This window comes from Tursiops truncatus, chromosome 6 (genome assembly GCF_011762595.2).
Source record: "Tursiops truncatus isolate mTurTru1 chromosome 6, mTurTru1.mat.Y, whole genome shotgun sequence".
NCBI lineage: Eukaryota > Metazoa > Chordata > Mammalia > Artiodactyla > Delphinidae > Tursiops > Tursiops truncatus.
The window spans coordinates 79,174,841-79,193,451 of record NC_047039.1 but is presented as its reverse complement, the minus strand read 5'-3'; the positions used below and the strand labels follow the sequence as shown (position 1 = coordinate 79,193,451).

Sequence of the window (18,611 nt, the reverse complement as noted above, 5' to 3'; positions counted from 1 at the left end):
TCATGAGGACTGATTCTAGTAAGCTATTAAAATACTCAGATTCCTTGATCATTTGTGCATTTAGCATAAACATACATTCATTCATTTGTTATAAATAAATGTTATTGGGTGCCTACAATACACCTGGCAAGGTTCTAGGTACTGGAGACACAGTAGTGAACAAAATAGACAAATCTCTAACATAGAGTTTACATTCTGATCAGGAAATAGACAATAAATAGACACTGTGTGTGTATGTGTGTGTGTGTGTGTGTGTGTGTGTGTGTGTGTGTATATCTATGTAAATAAAAAGTCAGATAACAATAAATAATAAGCAGTGTAAGGGGATGGAAAGTAACAGGTATATTTTCAATAAGGTAGTCAAATAGCTTATGTCTAAGAGGGATAATTTAGCACATTTCACCATAAATGATGGTAATTTATTATGGTAAGATGGACCCTATACCATGATTATATTTCTTGTTAAACAATGACCAAGGAAGAATCTCATTTAATATACAGTCATCCCTCAGCATCTGTGGGGGATTGGTTCCAGGACCTCCATGGATACCAAAAACTGAGGATGCTCAAGTCCTTTATATAAAATGGCATACAGGGGCTTCCCTGGTGGTGCAGTGGTTGAGAGTCCGCCTGCCGATGCAGGGGACGTGGGTTCGTGCCCCGGTCCGGGAGGATCCCATATGCCGTGGAGCAGCTGGGCCCGTGAGCCATGGCCGCTGAGCCTGCGCATCCGGAGCCTGTGCTCCGCAACGGGAGAGGCCACAACAGTGAGAGGCCCGCGTACCGCAAAATAAATAAATAAATAAATAAATATATAAAACCATTAAAAAAAAAAAAAAGGCATACATAGTATTTGCATATAACCTAAGTACTCTCTCCTGTATAGTTTAAATCATCTCTAGATTATTTATTTTAATTAAATTAATTAATTAATTTATTTTTGGCTGTGTTGGGTCTTCATTGCTGTGCGCGGGCTTTCTCTAGTTGCGGCGAGCGGGGCTACTCTTCGTTGTGGTGCGCGGGCTTCTCATTGCGGTGGCTTCTCTTTTTTTTTTTTTTTTTTGCGATACGCGGGCCTCTCACTGTTGTGGACTCTCCCGTTGCAGAGCACAGGCTCCGGATGCGCAGGCTCAGCGGCCGTGGCTCACGGGCCTAGCTGCTCCGCGGCATGTGGGATCTTCCCGGACCGGGGCACGAACCCGTGTCCCTTGCATCGGCAGGCGGACTCTCAACCACTGCGCCACCAGGGAAGCCCGGGGTGGCTTCTCTTGCTGTGGAGCACGGGCTCTAGGCACATGGGCTTCAGTAGTTGTGGCTCGCGGGCTCTAGAGTGCAGGCTCAGTAGTTGTGGCGCACAGGCTTAGTTGCTCCATGGCATGTGGGATCTTCCTGGACCAGGGCTCGAAACTGTGATCCTTGCATTGGCAGGCGGATTCTTAACCACTGTACCACCAGGGAAGTCTATCTCTAGATTATTTATAACACCTAATACTATGTAAATAGTTGTAAATAAAATGTAAATGCTATGTAAATAGTTGCCAGGTATACAGCAAATTCAAGTTTTGCCTTTTGGAACCTTCTGGAATTTTTCTTTTCCGAATATTTTCAATCTGCAAATGCGGAACCTGTGGATATGCAGGGCCAACTATATGTGTGATATTTAAAAAGAGTATTGAAATTTAAACAAAAGCATTTCTTTAAGTTTCCTCCCACTGAAAAAGTTTCCTTCTACACATATATTTGACTGCTCTAATAGCATCCAGGATTGTGAATACATTCATTTTGCCTACTTGATTTTAGGCCAGACTCACCCTCTAAGGCTAACAGAGGTAGAAGGCTCTTGGAGTTTATCTCATCCAGCCCAATCATTTTATAAATAGGGAAGCTGAGACTCAAAGAAGTGATCTGCCTATGATTCTAGTCTAATGCTATCTTTTTTTCTATACTGGTCACTAAGGCTAAGGGACACAGTTTGTTTGTCTTGAGAAAATATAGCAGACATTTTCTGCTATATATAGCAGGATGGCAATGGGCCCACAGATAAAAACATCTCTCCCAGTTTCCCTTACAATTAGGCGTGGTTTTCCCTTACACTAGGATATGGTGGCTGGAATTACAGTAGTCATGTTGTGACGATAAATACATGAAGTAACCTTGATGATGGAAGCCAAGCACTAAGGATGGTGGAGAAAGAAAAAGGAGGCTAGGTTCCTGATGATGGAGCCACTATAACAGCCCTGGACTATTTACTTCTGGGCTTTCTTTTGCTTCTATCTGTTCTGTCATTTGCAGTTGAACTTAATCCTCTCTAACACAGGAAAACAAAGCTAGCAGGAGCTGAACTCACTGCCTTTCCAGCTAGCCCATGGCACTAATGCCCCCTGGTGGCAGCCTAAACACTTCCCTTACCCTAACTACATGGTGTGTATGAGTTCTACTTGTTAATCCCTGGTTTCCACCACACATAGTCACCTCCTGCCAGGAAGCTTAGCTCCAGAATCCCTCAAGAAGATACCAACTTATTCTTCTAGCTCTTGGCAGGAGTATTTGGCACAGAAAAATTCCATTTTTCATGAACTAACCCAGACCATCATTCCTTACCCCCTATTTGGTGGATAAGTCCAAGCCAACACCTGGCTCAGGTCCACTGATATTCCGACGACAGAAAGCTGAAGAATCCCTAGGGGAAATTCCACTTCTTGGTCAAATCATGGCAAGGAGACGGCAATGATAAAAGGCTGGTTATCTGAGTATGCTGGCCCCTGATTCACCACTTAGAATTCCTGATTGATAACAGTTCACTACCTCCTCAGACTGATATAATAATTGCTTCTCTGTACATATTTTAAGATGGGGGGGATTGACATATACACACTACTATATATAAAACAGATAACTAATAAGGATCTATTGTATAGCACAGGGAACTCTACTCAATACTCTGTAATGTCCTATACGGGAAAAGAATCTAAAAAAGAGTGTATATATGTATATGTATAACTGATTCACTTTGCTGTACACCTGAAACTAACACAACGTTGTAAATCACCTAGACTCCAATAAAAATTAAAAAAAGAAAAGAGAGAAAGATGACAATTCTTTCCTGAGCCAAAGAGGCCAAGCAAATAAGAGTCTGCAGTTGAGGTAGTATCATTAAACCACATGTTCTTAACAGAATGATACTCATCCAAAGCAAACAACAAGGGCAGAGACAGAAGGGAGAAGCCTTTGAAATTAAAAAAACCAAAGTACTTACTGAGATATGTATCCAAAGGTATACAGTTCTCCAGGTCATCTGTAGGTGACAGAAGCTCACAAATACTTTCAGCTGTGTGGTCTTCAGGGAATTTGTTCTGGTCCCCACATTTCTTCAGAATCTCCACACAATCTGATCTTGAAAAGGAAAACACACACAAATTTAGGGTTTGAGGAACTGCCTCACGTTGTCTAGCCAATATCAATTCTGTTTCAGTTTTCATAACTCAACAATGTTTCACACTTTATAGGTGTAACTATGACAAAAGAGAATAGGAGTGATAGCAGACCTTATTAAGTTGAGGAGTAAGTAATGTATTACCATATCAAAGCATGCCTAACTTTCTCCGACCTGAGATCAAAGGCCTTGCTCAAATGTTACACTCATACTTACTGTTACTACCATCAGTGTGGCTTTTCACTGTCTTTGAAAGGAAATGAACCTAGGCTAATCTGATTTGCTCTTTGCAAAATCATACATTGTCTCAGGACCTTATGCATGCTTGCTTCTTCCTTTCTTCTTCTATCACTCCCTTCCTGCCATTCTCTTTTTAAAAATCTGCTTTGTTATCAACATTAAGGTGTTTGGCCTATAACAACTGGAAAATCCACTACTTTAAAATTTTCTGTCTTCAATAGGGATTTGACATCTATAAAATTTCTGTGCTAAGAGTCTATAAATTTCCCACTTGTTGCCTCTTGCTTGTCACCCAGTAGTTACCCCTCATCTCTCCCCTACTCAGGCCACCCTCAAGTCATGTCAGAGAACAGATCCGGACCCTATTCAAGGTTGAAATAATCTGCAGTCAGTCATCAAGTGCCCAGCAGCACTGAGCCACATACCAACACCTTAAGGGCTGGATATTACCTTGGTTTTGGAAAAAAAGATGCTCGAAGAGCAGCTGACACAGATTACTATGTAGTTAATGCTTTTGGTTTCACCCACCATAGCAGCTTTCATCTTTATCTTAGATCCTTTTTTTTTTTTGTCTTCCTATTTACTTTTTTAAAATTTTATTTTTTATTGGAGTATAGTTTTATTTATAATGTTGTGTTAGTTTCAGGTATAGCAAAGTGATTCAGTTATATATATATATATTCTTTTTCTTTATATATATATACATTCTTTTTCAGATACTTCTCCCTTATAGGTTATTACAAAATACTGAGTATAGTTCCTTGTGCTATACAGTAGGTCCTTGTACTTTATCCTAGATCTTAAGCAAACCATTCACAAAATGTTTTAGGAACAGGCCCTAATGACTATATTTACTAAGTCTTTCACTCATCAAACATTTTTGGAATACCTATTGCATATTAGGATTATGCTAATCCCTGAAGAGGAGAAAAAGAGGAGAGAGGAGATAAGAAAAGAGAGGTACAAAGAAGAATGAACTCCTCAAGGAGAGCAAGGTCTAACAGAATATAAAACAAGTACACAAATTAAAATATACAAATAGAATTGTGCATTGAAGATATGCAATGTTTCTTGAACTAAGTTCCATAAGAGAAGTACAAATAAAGGTCTACAGAAATTTGTAGTAAGGATAAATTACTATCAGCTGGAGAAATCTGGGAAGATTCCATAGGAATGACTGGTATTTGAGAGAGGCTAAGAAGGACAGGCAGTGGGCGAGTGGAGATGGAAGAGTATTTTCAGCAGAGGAGGAAAAGCATTTAACATGTGGGGGTGATGGGCAAAAGGAAGTGGTGGGAAAGAAAACTAAAGATAGGCTGTGAGTAGAGATCATGAAAGGTCTGAACCAAAACCAGAGAGTCATTATGATGAAAGAAACTTACTTGCAAATAATACTTCCCCGGGATTTACTATGACAAGGTTTAATCTGCAGTGAACAAGCTATTGCTTTCCACATTTCTGGCTGGCACTTTTTAATGTCAAGAACAGGTATGTTGATAAATGGCATCTTTATGCTTCCTTTCTCCCACAGCTTCATGTCATTCATGGCTCCTTGATCTGACTGAGCATTGCAACTCCTGAAAAGTTCTGTTGGTCTGAAGAGAAAAAAGTCCAGAAGGAATCAAGAGGCAATTACTTTCTACAGAGAAACAATGTGTAAAATCTTGACATGCTAATGCATCAGGAAAATCTGATTTTTTTTTTAAGGAAGAAAGTACATACAACCTATCAAAGATTGTCAGCTTTGAATATATGAAAATTCAATGTAGACATAGACACTAGCATTAAGACTCTGATTGCAATTTTTCTTTATAATACGGATTTTTGTGAGGCAGTTAAAAACTTTAAAACACTGTGGACAGGACTATCATCTCCAACTATACCATTTCTTTCATTTCACAAAATAAATATTAAAGTCCAAGTTTTAAAAATTGAGGTATTATTTATAAAAATAAAATTTACAGATTTTATGGTTAGTTTGATGTGATTTAACAAACATGTACCTTTACACAGGCATATCCAAATCAATAAAGAAGCATTTCCATCATGTCACAAAGTTCCTTTGTGTCCCTGTCCAGTCAATGCCCTCCCTGCTGACTGCACCCCAGAGGCCACCACCATCTGTGCTTAGATCACCATCGATTAATTCTGCCCGTTGTAGAACTTCATATAAATGGAATCATACTATATGTATTCTTTTGGGTCTAGTGTCTTTAGCTAAATAATCTTCTTGAGATTTACTTATGTTGTTATACATATAAATTGTTCTTTTTATTGTTCAGTAGTATTCCATTAATAAATGTACCACAATTTGTTTATCTCAGTGGTTCCCAAACTTTTTGATCTCATGACTCATTTACATTCTTGAAATTATTAAGTTCTCAAAAAGTTTTTGTTTATGTGGGTTATATCCACCCCTACCCATCACACTGTAAATCAAAACTGAGAGATTTTAAAGTACTTATTCATTTAAAATGATAATAAACCCATTACATGCTAAAGCAAAAATTAGTGAGAAGGGTAGATCTGTTTTATAGTTTTGAAAATCTACTTAATGTCTGGCTTTATAGAAGACAGCTGCATTTTCATATCTGCTCCTACATTCAATCTGTTGCTGTATCATGTCTTAAAGCAGCTGGAAAACTTCACTCTTCACTCTTTTGAGAATGTGAGTGAAATAGACAAATAACATCTTAGTATTATTATAAAAATAGTTTTGATCTCAAGGGGTTTTGGGGACTGCAGACCACACTTTGAGAAATGCTGGTTTATTCATTCACTGTTTTATAGACATTAAGGTTGTTTCTAGTTTTCATGTCTCTTTCCCCTGGCTATGAATGGCATTTTTGGGTCATAACTTATTAAGAAACTGCCAAACTGTTTTCCAGAGTGGTCATACCATTTTACACTCCCACCAGCAATGTATGAAACTTCTAGTTGGTTTACATGCTTGTCAGTCTTCTAATTTTAACTATTTGGTATGAGGAGGCATCTCATTGGGGTTTTTATTTGCATTTTGCATAACTAATGGTAATACACTTTTTCATATACTAAGTGGCTCTTTTGATGTCTTCTTTGATGAAGTGTCCTTGAAAATTTTTTGCCCATTTTTTAATTGGGTTGTTTGACTTTTTATTATGAGGCTGTGGGAGTTATTTATATATTCTGGATACAGGACCTCTGTCAAATGCACGTGTGTGTGATTGTGTGTGTGTACATGTGTAATATATTGAATATTTTTTCTCAGACTGTGGCTTATCTTTTCAAATTTTAAATGGTGTCTTTTGGTGAACAAAAATGTTTACTGTTGAACTCTAGTTCATTAATTTTTTTCTTTTATAATTAGTGTATTTTGTGTCCTGCCTACAAAATCTCTGGCTATATCAAGGCTATCAACATAGTCTCCTATTTTTTTTTCTAGAAGCTTTTATTTTTAGCTTTTATGTTTAGTTCTACGACCCATCTTGAATTAATTTTTGTGGATGGTGTGAGATGGAGGTTAAGGTTTTATTTTTTTCATACAGATATTCAGTTGTTCCAGCATCATTTGTTGATAAGATGTTTCTTTTTGCACTGAATTGCCTTGCTGCCTTTGTTGAAAATCAATTTATATGTGTGGGTCTGTTCTTGCCTATTTTGTCATTGATCTATTTGTCTAAACTTATGCCAATATTACATTGATTTAATTTCTTTTTAAAATTAAAAAAATTTTATTTATTTATTATTATATAATTTATTATTATTCTTTTTTGGCTGCACCACACGTCTTGTGGGATCTTAGGTTCCTTGACCAGGGACTGAACCTGGGCCCTCGGCAGTGAAAGCACAGAGTCCTAACCACTGGACCACCAGGGAATTGCTACATTGACTTAATTTCTATTGCTTTATAATAAGTCTTGAAATCATGTACTGTAAGTTCTCCAAATTTATTCCTTAAAAAAATTGTTTTAGCTCTTCTAGGTTATTTGTCTTTTCATATGAATTTTAGAATTAGTCTGGCACTTTCTATTTTAAAAAGCTGGTTGGGATTTTGATTGAGATTGCACGGAATCTAGAGATTGGTTTCAGGAGAATTAACATCTTAACAATATTGAGTCTTCTAATCCATGAACATGGTACTTCTCTCCATTTAACTTCTCTCTTCAAAGTTTTCTGGTTCCTAGTGTAGAGTTCTTGCACATCTTTTGTTAATCTCTAAGTATTTCATATTTTTGATGCAATTGTATAAATTTTTTTTTATAAATTTCATTTTCTAATTGTTTGTTGCTAATATACAGAAATACAATTGGCTTTTGTATGTTAAAGTTGTACCCTGTGACTTTGTTAAAAAGGATTTAAGGGGAGCTTGTGCAGATTGTTGGGGCATCTCCTTTTGTGGTTCCCTCCTTTCTGGGATTTTCCAATTTCATATCCAGCCACTCTGGCAGCCCCAAACTGTGATCTCTTAACTCCTCAGCCCAAGACTGCTGCTTTTTGCTTGAATTCTATATGCCATGCCAGGGGACTGAGAGTGCCCATGAAGAAAAAACTGGATAAATGTGGCCCCCACTCAGTGTGGCTTCTATCTTTCATGAGATGTACTTCCTCCTGCTTTTGGTCACTCTCAAATGGCTTCAAAACAATTATGTTTTTATATTTTGTGCAGAGCTCATAATTGGTACTGACAGGAGTGGCAGTCTGACACAAACTGCTCCACCATTACCAGAAGCTAGAACTATGTGCAAATTTAACTTGAAACATTTCATAGACTTCAAATTTGCTCAACCTCTAAGCCAGGTGCTTATTGGCTAACACTAGTTGTAAAGATACCTCAATTTTCTTACTCAAAATAATAATCTGAATACATTTAAGAGGATCGGATGTGTGTTAGCTTGAGGTGAGTATCCTCTGAACTTCCTTCTGCCTCAACTGAATGATTCTCTTCCTTTTTGTGTTCTTGATCTCTGGGCTGCAGCTCATAAAACCAGCCAGTCCCCTTTTCTTTAGAAACTCTCCCTCTCTGGCTTCTCTGATATGGCATTCTCTATGCTTCTGGATGCCCTTTTTCTGTTTTCTTCATTGCTTCTTCAGCCATTAATTCAGTTCTTGGCCCTTATTTTTCATACCATAACTGATATCTCAGGGAAACACCTATTCAAATTGCTTCTGTAAAGAAAGTTTTTGTATGAAATAGGGGACTCACTGAGTGGGAACTTCAACCAATCTGAAGGTCTTTCAAAACAAATTGTCCGGGCTTCCCTGGTGGCGCAGTGGTTGAGAGTCTGCCTGCAGTTGCAGGGGACACAGGTTCGTGCCCCGGTCCGGGAAGATCCCACATGCCGCGGAGCGGCTGGGCCCATGAGCCATGGCCGCTGAGCCTGCACGTCCTGAGCCTATGCTCCGCAGCAGGAGAGGCCGCAACAGTGAGAGGCCCGCGTACCACAAAAACAAAAACAAAAAAACAAAAAAAACACAAATTGTCCGTAAGAGGGCATTTGGATGAGCAAATTGCTCACAGTGTTTTATTCTGCAGTGAATTATTTCCACTGGTGGTGCAGCAGAAGGGAGAGGGGAAGAATGGTAGACTGAAGGCAGAGGAGACTCTTTGAGTTCTAGAGGTTTGAAGTATCTCGAGATTAGAAGGGACTTTGTTACAGTGCTTCCTTTCCCAGGGGTGATTTACAAGATAGAATATAGCATTTAAAGATGAAATGATAAAGGTATACTACTTCCTTTTAACTTAGCAGGAACAAAATCAGAGTAAAATGATCTTTTCACTTATTTAAAAACAAGGCAATTAATGATAAAATACTTCTATTCCACGTATAGTAATTTGCTCCTACCTGTTGTTAAAATTAGTACAGTAAGTAAGATTTCTACAGCCCAACTGGCAAGGTTCCCGAACATCTGCTAAACAGGTCAACATGGACACTTCCACTGGATTATATTCACAAAAGCGATCAAACTCTTGCCAACTCTGTGTATTGCCCCAGCTCATGCTATAAAGTTTAGTGCACAGTTCCCTGAAACAAAAGAACAAATGAAGAAACGTACAGATAAGCCAAATGAATAAATATTTGATTTGCATAAAACGTGAACTCTATGAACTGTACTTTAGAACATAAACGAAAAAAAAAGTACAAAAACCAAAAGACTAAGATCTATCTTCTAGAATTTAGAGCCTGAAAAAGTCATCTTTTATATGAAAAAGTTAGCTTTATTATCCATCTCTTTCCTTTTTGCTATGGTTTCTAGAAAGCTCAGTGCTAAATTTAATGTTTAATTATAGTATTGTACATCCTTATTCTTGGCACAATTATTCCCCTTTATATTTCTGATCTCTCTTTTACCTTTACTTGAAGTAAGGTAAAGCATATGGTGTTGCCTCCACAAAGATATAGTCCACTATATTTATACTTCAATCACAGGAGGCAAAACTGTGACATGATCCTCAGACTCCTTTTTTTTTTTTTTTTTTTTCGGTACGTGGGCCTCTCACTGTTGTGGCCTCTCCCGTTGCGGAGCACAGGCTCCGGACGCAGGCTCAGCGGACATGGCTCAGGGGCCCAGCCACTCCGCGGCACGTGGGATCTTCCCGGACCAGGGCACGAACCCACGTCCCCTGCACTGGCAGGCAGACTCTCAACCACTGCGCCACCAGGGAAGCCCCAGACTCCTTTTAAAAAGCATTATAGACTTAGGGTTCACTGGATTCTCCCTGAAAAAGTATCCCCAAGCCACTTATATTCCTTAAGATATACCAAGATAGCCTACATGTAAAGGCTTTATGAATTCCAAAGCTGCTATAAACTATTGTATATAGTAATATATACTATATATATATATATATATATACACTATTGTAATATGTATGCATTTTTATTTCAGTACTCGATGATTATAAAGCAACTTCAGTGCATATATAAAGCTAAAATAACATCAGTATCATTTCCAAAGTGCTTTCACACATTATATTCATTAGTTTAATTTTTAACATTTATAAATGTAATACAAGTGTCAAAAAAAGTAACACATAATATAAAATTTTAATACTACCGGAATATGCAAAATCACAAGTAGAAATTCTCCACCCCTGTCACATTTTGACTCTCATAATTACCCCTGTGAGGAGGGTATCTTTACTTTTATAAGTTTGCTCATTCACTCTACCAGCATTTATTGAGTGCCTGTTTTGTGTGAGGCCCTGTTGAAGGCACTGGAAATGCAGTGGTGAATAAAAGAGACAAAGTCCCTGCTCTCAATTGAGCTTACACATGATGGGGATGAGAAAGCTGATATCAAGATCTATTAGGTAGGGACTTCGCTGGAGGTGCAGTGGTTGAGAGTCTGCCTGCCAATGCAGGGGACACAGGTTTGAGCCCTGGTCCAGGAAGATCCCACATGCCGCGGTGCAACTAAGTCTGTGTACCACAACTACTGAGCCTGTGCTCTAGAGCCCGTGAGCCACAACTACTGAGCCCACGTGCCACAACTACTGAGCCTCTGTGCCTAGAGCCTGTGCTCCGCAACAAGAGAAGCCACAGCAATGAGAAACCCGTGCACCGCAACAAAGAGTAGCCCTGCTTGCCACAACTAGAGAAAGCCTGCTCACAGCAACTAAGACCCAACGCAGCCATTAAAAAAAAAAAAAAAAAAAAAAAAAAATCCATTAGGTACCTTGATCTGGAAATCAGTCCTTTCTTTAGTCCTAACTTTCTGAATGACCTTGGACAGATTGTTTAACATCTCAGAGTTAGTTTTCTATATATATACAAGAATTATACAAATTGACATCAGTCATAAGATGATACCAGTCATCTTGTAAGGTTTCATGAGGATGAAACGAGATGAAAGTGAAAGCATTCAGTAAACCATAAAACCTTACATCAAGGTACGAGGTGCCACGTTTCTTACTGAAATTCTTCTGGGATGACACAGCCAGTCCTATCTCCAGTGACTACAGGGCATAAACTCTTTTGTAGACATTCAAAGAAGTACTCAGCATCCCTCCCATATGTACATTTATTAATTCCTATCAGCAATACAATTTCCTGAATTATAGGGCCAACTTAACTTCTCTTTTAGCCCTTCTGTTAATTTTCTTTGGATGTTTTCCAGATTTTTTCATATCTTTGATAAAGTCTGATGAGCTATTCTAGGCACAAGTTTTTGCTAAAGTCCATCCAATTTAGAAACCAGAGGAAAGATCGTTTCACTCCTCATATGTCGTATTCATTTCAGGATATTCTAGTAACATGTGGTACCTTTTCACCCAAAATATCTCTAATAAAGCAAACTTCTGTTTCGCCTGTGTTAAACCTTTACCTTATCTCCATTTATTCTTATCTCTAGATTGTGTTTCCTCCAACCTACACAAATAGTATTGCCAATTTTTTATCCCTAAGTGTATCATCCAAATGAATGCCAATACACTGCTGTCTAACTTTGGATATAAGTGCCAGCCCAGGTTATTCACCAACACATGCAAAAAGTTGATTAAGTTCAAAGTTTCACAATTTAACAAAAAGAATATCCCTTAGATGTCTGGTCAAAACATCTCCTAAATTGTAAGCTTACTTGACGATAACCTCGAGGGTAGAATTCATATTGCATCATCTTTAAATATTTATTGCCCTGCCAATGCTAAACCTCCACACCGCAAAACACAGTGCTTTTAGCTCAATGTACAAAAACAATGTTCTATATATACATCATGCTCAATAAATATCTGCTGGATGAAAGAATGATTTTATATCTTCTAGACTCTTAAGACTACACAGTGCAAGAACATAACACACATTTGCTAGACTTAAATTCATTAATTAAAATGCTATTTTCTACTGTTTTTAATAAAGGAAAATGAGGTACTGACCTACACGTTGAAGTGTTTGCTTTAGAACAACAGTGCAATTTAGCGCCATCAAGGCCTGTAGAGGGAGGAGGGTGTACAGTGACTCCAGGGTGAACAGATTGTGAGCTTTCAAGAAAACACTGCCAAAGTGGATCCTGAGGCAAAGGCTGGGTCTTACAACCCTCGATGAGGCCATCAACAATCTCCATTTCTGTTTTCTTAGACATCAGAATTCTCTTGCAGGCATTTTGGCAAGCATGATCTTCAGCTCTGTCACAGCAATATAAACCTACATTTTCAGAATATAAGTGGCTTAATTAGCTGGTTTTATGTCATGCATTGCTCAGACAGAAGGACCCAGTGGTGTACTGGAACCTGTCACTACTCTTGAGTCATGTCAATTTCTCCAGTATACTAAGCCTACCAAATTCTCTCTCCATTACTTTGCAATATAGCAAATAAGTGAAAAGCTAAAGGTAGACTAGGTATTTATTCCCAGATTCACCACTGTGCCCAATCATGGGATCTCCAGCACTATTCCTAGATAAATGAAAGGTCCTCTTACACCTAAGAGGTCCTTACATGCAAGGCATTTTCTGTTCCTGGAAAGGGTATTGTAGATCAAACTGGAATTATTTCATGCTAGAAACAGCTACCTAAAAGGGATTATGTTCTTGACATAACGAGAAAGATGACTAATTTTAATAGCAATAACCACAAATACTGTATTTCATTATATTCTGGGATATAAAGCTTTTACAAATCTGTGCAAATGAATTAATCTAAGTAGTAATTTAAATAATACAATTAAAAACTCTGACAAGATATCAGTTTGCTTCTGCCCTTACTTTTCTATAAAAAGTCAGAAAGCAAGAGAACACTTTCAACAAGTCTATAGGATTCAGAGGGCTTCTTTGAAGTAGTTTTCTTAGGAGTTTGACTTCTTAAGAAGCTTATTCAGGCATATCTGTTATCTGTCTGTAGGTTTCTTTTCCGGATTTCCTATGTATTAGCACAGACATTTGAGATGGTTGTTCTACCCTTAAAACATTTTTCTGCCTTTTTTTTTTTTTTTTTTGAGCTGCTATCTGTCAACATTGCTTCAGCAGCACCTCTCTATAGCCTAAATGTCAGTGAAGACAGATCTGCCTTTAAAATGAATGAAGGTTATTATGGCAAATGCTTCACCCTCTGATTTTCATCACACAACCACACAAATGTCATAAGCCTTAGAGTTCTGCTTTAGATTCTGGCCAAACAAGGCACATAGCACTGCTTCTGAGTTTACAAAAACAAGTCGTTCAATATCCCAGTGTAAATCAAAACATTGGCATCTGGCTTCTGAGTCTTACAAGTCTCTTGCCAGTTTTGCTTAATTAGTCAGTTCTTAAAGTCTGATCATCTCTAAATGAACAAAGTGGATTATAGGCTTTCCAAAGCTGAGATTTTGAAGACCCCATAACATGCAAGTTCATTAGGAGGCCCTAATTTTTTAAAAGTATCAGGATCTCATTTATATTGATGTTTTTATTATAAAAGTAATAAATTTCATTGGTAAAATTCAAACATTACACATCCATATAATGTGGAATAGGTATATAACTAAAAATGTACCTTACTATACACATTTAGTTCTGACACTTGCTTTTTTTTGCTTATTACATCTTGTACTTCTATAAACATACATTTTTTTTTTTGTATTGAAGTATAGTTGATTTACAATATTGTGTTAGTTTCACATGCACAGCAAAGTAATTCGGTTATACATATATATGTTGGGTTTTTTTATTCTTTTCCATATGTTGTCACAAGATATTCAATATAGCTCCCTGTGCTATACAGTAAATCTTTGTTGTTTACCTATTTTGTATGTGGTAGTGTACATCTTAATCCATATTCTAATTTATCCCTCACCCCACCCCCCTTCCCCCTTGGTAACCATAAGTTTGTTTTCTATGTCTGTGAGTCTATCTGTTTTGTAAAAAGTTCATTTGTATTATTTTTCAGATTCCACATATAAGTGATATCATTTAGTATTTGTCTTTGTCTGACTTACTTCACTTAGTATGATAATCTCCACTCCATCCATGTTACAGCAAATGGTATTATTTCATTCTTTTTTATGGCTGAGTAATATATTCCATTGTGGGTGTGTGTGAGTGTGTGTGTGTGTGTGTGTATGTCACATCTTCTTTATCCATTCATCTGTTGATGAACACTTGGGTTGTTTCCATTCCTTGGCTATTTTTTTTTTAAATAAATCTTATTTAATTATTTTTGGCTGCATTTGGTCTTCGTTGCTGCGCATGGGCTTTCTCTAGTTGCGGCGAGCAGGGGCTACTCTTCGTTGCGGTACACGGACTTCTCAATGTGGTGGCTTCTCTTGTTGTTGAGCACGGGCTCTAGGTGTGGGGGCTTCAGTAGTTGTGCCACGAGGGCTTCAGCAGTTGTGGCTCGCGGGCTCTAGAGCACAGGCTCAGTAGTTGTGGCACATGGGCTTAGTTGCTCTGCAGCACGTGGGATCTTCCCGGACAAGGGCTTGAACCTGTGTCCCCTGCATTGTCAGGCGGATTCTTAACCACTGTGCCACCAGGGAAGCTCCATGCCTTGGTTATTGTAAACAGTGCTGCTATGAACATTGGGGTGCATGTATCTTTTTAAATTAGTTTTCATCTTTTCCAGAAATATACCCAAGAGTGGGATTGATGGATCATATGGTAACTTTATTTGTAGTTTTTTAAGGAACCTCCATACTGTTCTCCATAGTGGCTGTACCAATTTACATTCCCACCAACAGTGTCAGTGGGCTCCCTTTTCTCCACACCCTCTTCAGCATTTATTTGTAGACTTTTTGATGACAGCCATTCTGACTAGTGTGAGGTGTAGTTCTTTTCCTTCTCTCATTGTAGTTTTCTTTTTTTTATTTATTTTTAAAATTTATTTTTGAATTTTATTTCTTTATACAGCAGGTTCTTACTAGTTATCCATTTTATACATAATAGTGTATGTATGTCAATCCCAATCTCCCAATTCATCACACTATCCCCCATCCCCCGCCACATTCCCCCCTTGGTGTCCATACGTTTGTTCTCTACATCTGTGACTCTATTTCTGCCCTGCAAACCAGTTCTTCTGTACCATTTTGCTAGGTTCCACATACATGTGTTAATATACGATATTTGTTTTTCTCTTTCTGACTTATTTCACTCAGTATGACAGTCTCTAGATCCCTCCATGTCTCTACAAATGACTCAATTTCATTCCTTTTTACGGCTGAGTAATATTCCATTGTATATATGTACCACATCTTCTTTATCCATTCGTCTGTCGATGGGCATTTAGGTTGCTTCCATGAGCTTGTTATTGTATATAGTGCTGCAATGAACATTGGGGTGCATGTGTCTTTTTGAATTAAGGTTTTCTCTGGGTATATGACCAGTAGTGGGATTGCTGGGTCATATGGTAATCCTATTTTTAGTTTTTTAAGGAACCTCCATACTGTTCTCCATAGTGGCTGTATCAACTTACATTCCCACCAACAGTGCAAGAGGGTTCCCTTTTCTCCACACCCTCTCCAGCATTTGTTGTTTGTAGATTTTCTGATGATGCCCATTCTAACTGGTGTGAGGTGATACCTCATTATAGTTTTGATTTGCATTTCTCTAATAATTAGTGATGTTGAGCAGCTTTTTTTTCTTTTTTTTTTTCGGTATGTGGGCCTCTCACTGTTGTGGCCTCTCCCGTTGCGGAGCACAGGCTCCGGACGCGCAGGCTCAGCAGCCATGGCTCACGGGCCCAGCCGCTCTGTGGCATGGGGAATCTTCCCAGACTGGGGCATGAATCCGTGTCCCCTGCATCAGCAGGCGGACTCTCAACCACTGCGCCACCAGGGAAGCCCCTGAGCAGCTTTTCATGTGCTTCCTTGCCATCTTTATGTCTTCTTTGGAGAAATGTCTATTTAGGTTTTTAGCCCATTTTTGGATTGAGTTTTTTTTAAATATTGAGCTGCATGAGCTGTTTATATATTTTGGAGATTAATCCTTTGTCCGTTGATTTGTTTGCAAATATTTTCTCCCATTCTGAGAGTTTTTTCATCTTGTTTGTAGTTTCCTTTGTGCAAAAGCTTTTAAGTTTCATTAGATCCCATTTGTTTATTTTTGCTTTTATTTCCATTACTCTAGGAGGTGGATCAAAAAAGATCTTCCTGTGATTTATGTAAAAGAGTGTTCTTCCTATGTTTTCCTCTAAGAGTTTTAGAGTGCCCAGTCTTATATTTAGGTCTCTAATCCATTTTGAGTTTATTTTTGTGTATGGTGTTAGGGAGTGTTCTAATTTCATTCTTTCACATGTAGCTGTCCAGTTTTCCCAGCACCACTTATTGAAGAGGCTGTCTTTTCTCCATTGTATATCCTTGCCTCCTTTGTCATAGATTAGTTGACCACAGGTGCGTGGGTTTATCTCTGGGCTTTCTATTCTGTTCCATTGATCTATATTTCTGTTTTTGTGCCAGTACCATATTGTCTTGATTACTGTAGCTTTGTAGTATAGTCTGAAGTCAGGGAGCCTGATTCCTCCAGATCCGTTTTCTTCCCTCAGTACTGCTTTGGCTATTTGGGGTCTTTTGTGTCTCCATACAAATTTTAAGATTTTTTGTTCTAGTTCTGTGAAAAATGCCATTGGTAATTTGATAGGGATTGCACTGAATCTGTAGATTGCTTTGGGTAGTATAGTCACGTTCACAATATTGATTCTTCCAATCCAAGAACATGGTATATTTCTCCATCTGTTTGTATCATCTTTAATTTCTTTCATCAGTGTCTCACAGTTTTCTGCATACAGGTCTTTTGTCTCCCTAGGTAGGTTTATTCCTAGGTATTTTATTCCTTTTGTTGCAGTGGTAAATGGGAGTGTTTTCTTAATTTCTCTTTCAGATTTTTCATCACTAGTGTACAGGAATGCAAGAGATTTCTGTGCATTAATTTTTTCTTTTTTCTGAATTTTTGAGTTTTTTAAAATATATATCAGGTTCTTATTAGTTATGTGCATTAATTTTGTATCCTGAAACTTTACCAAATTCATTGATTAGCTCTAGTAGTTTTCTGATGGCATCTTTAGGATTCTCTGTGTATAGTATCATGTCATCTGCAAACAGTGACAGCTTTACTTCTTCTTTTCCAATTGGTATTCCTTTTATTTCTTTTTCTTCTCTGATTGCCGTGGCTAGGACTTCCAAAACTATGCTTAGTAATAGTGGCGAGAGTGGACATCCTTGTCTTCTTCCTGACGTTAGAGGAAATGTTTTCAGTTTTTCAACACTGAGAATGATGTTTGCTGTGGGTTTGTCATATATGGCCTTTATTATGTTGATGTAGGTTCCCTCTATGCCCACTTGCTGGAGAGTTTTTATCATAAACGGGTGTTGAATTTTGTCAAAAGCTTTTTTCTGCATCTATTGAGATGATCATATGGTTTTTATTCTTCAGTTTGTTAATATGGTTATCACATTGATTGATGTGCATATATTGAAGAATCCTTGCATCCCTGGGATAAATCCCACTTGATCATGGTGTATGACCCCTTTAATGTGTTGTTGGATTCTGTTTGCTAGTATTTTGTTGAGGATTTTTGCATCTATATTCATCAGTGATATTGGTCTATAATTTTTTTTTGTAGTATCTTAGTCTGGTTTTTTTTTTGTTTTTTTTTTTGCGGTACGCAGGCTTCTCACTGCTGTGGCCTCTCCCGTTGCGGAGCACAGGCTCCAGAAGCGCAGGCTTAGCGGCCATGGCTCACGGGTCCAGCCGCTCCGCGGCATGTGGGATTCTCCCAGACCGGGGCACAAACCCATGTCCCCTGCATTGGCAGGCGGACTCTCAACCACTGCGCCACCAGGAAAGCCCCTTAGTCTGGTTTTGGTGTCAGGGTGATGGTGGCCTCATAGAATGAGTTTGGGAGTGTTCCTTGCTCTGCAATTTTTTGGAAGAGTTTGAGAAGGATGGGTGTTAGCTCTTCTCTAAATGTTTGATAGAATTCACCTGTGAAGCCATCTGGTCCTGGACTTTTGTTTGTTGGAAGATTTTTAATCACAGTTTCAATTTCATTACTTGT

The 18,611-nt window shown here is 38.3% G+C and overlaps 1 protein-coding gene across 5 annotated transcripts in view; it reads right to left on the bottom strand.

The window, feature by feature from the left end:
- The window catches only part of RECK (reversion inducing cysteine rich protein with kazal motifs), a 73,138-nt gene that overhangs the window by 17,941 nt on the left and 36,586 nt on the right, over window positions 1-18,611 (bottom strand). For all 5 annotated transcript variants that reach the window (XM_033858269.2, XM_019949123.2, XM_033858270.2 and 2 more), the window contains 4 exons: window positions 12,525-12,792; window positions 9,496-9,675; window positions 5,056-5,268; window positions 3,257-3,393 (listed from right to left, as the gene is read on the bottom strand). In XM_033858269.2, coding sequence (XP_033714160.1) covers window positions 3,257-3,393; window positions 5,056-5,268; window positions 9,496-9,675; window positions 12,525-12,792 — 798 coding nt within the window. The remainder of the gene's footprint in view (window positions 1-3,256; window positions 3,394-5,055; window positions 5,269-9,495; window positions 9,676-12,524; window positions 12,793-18,611) is intronic.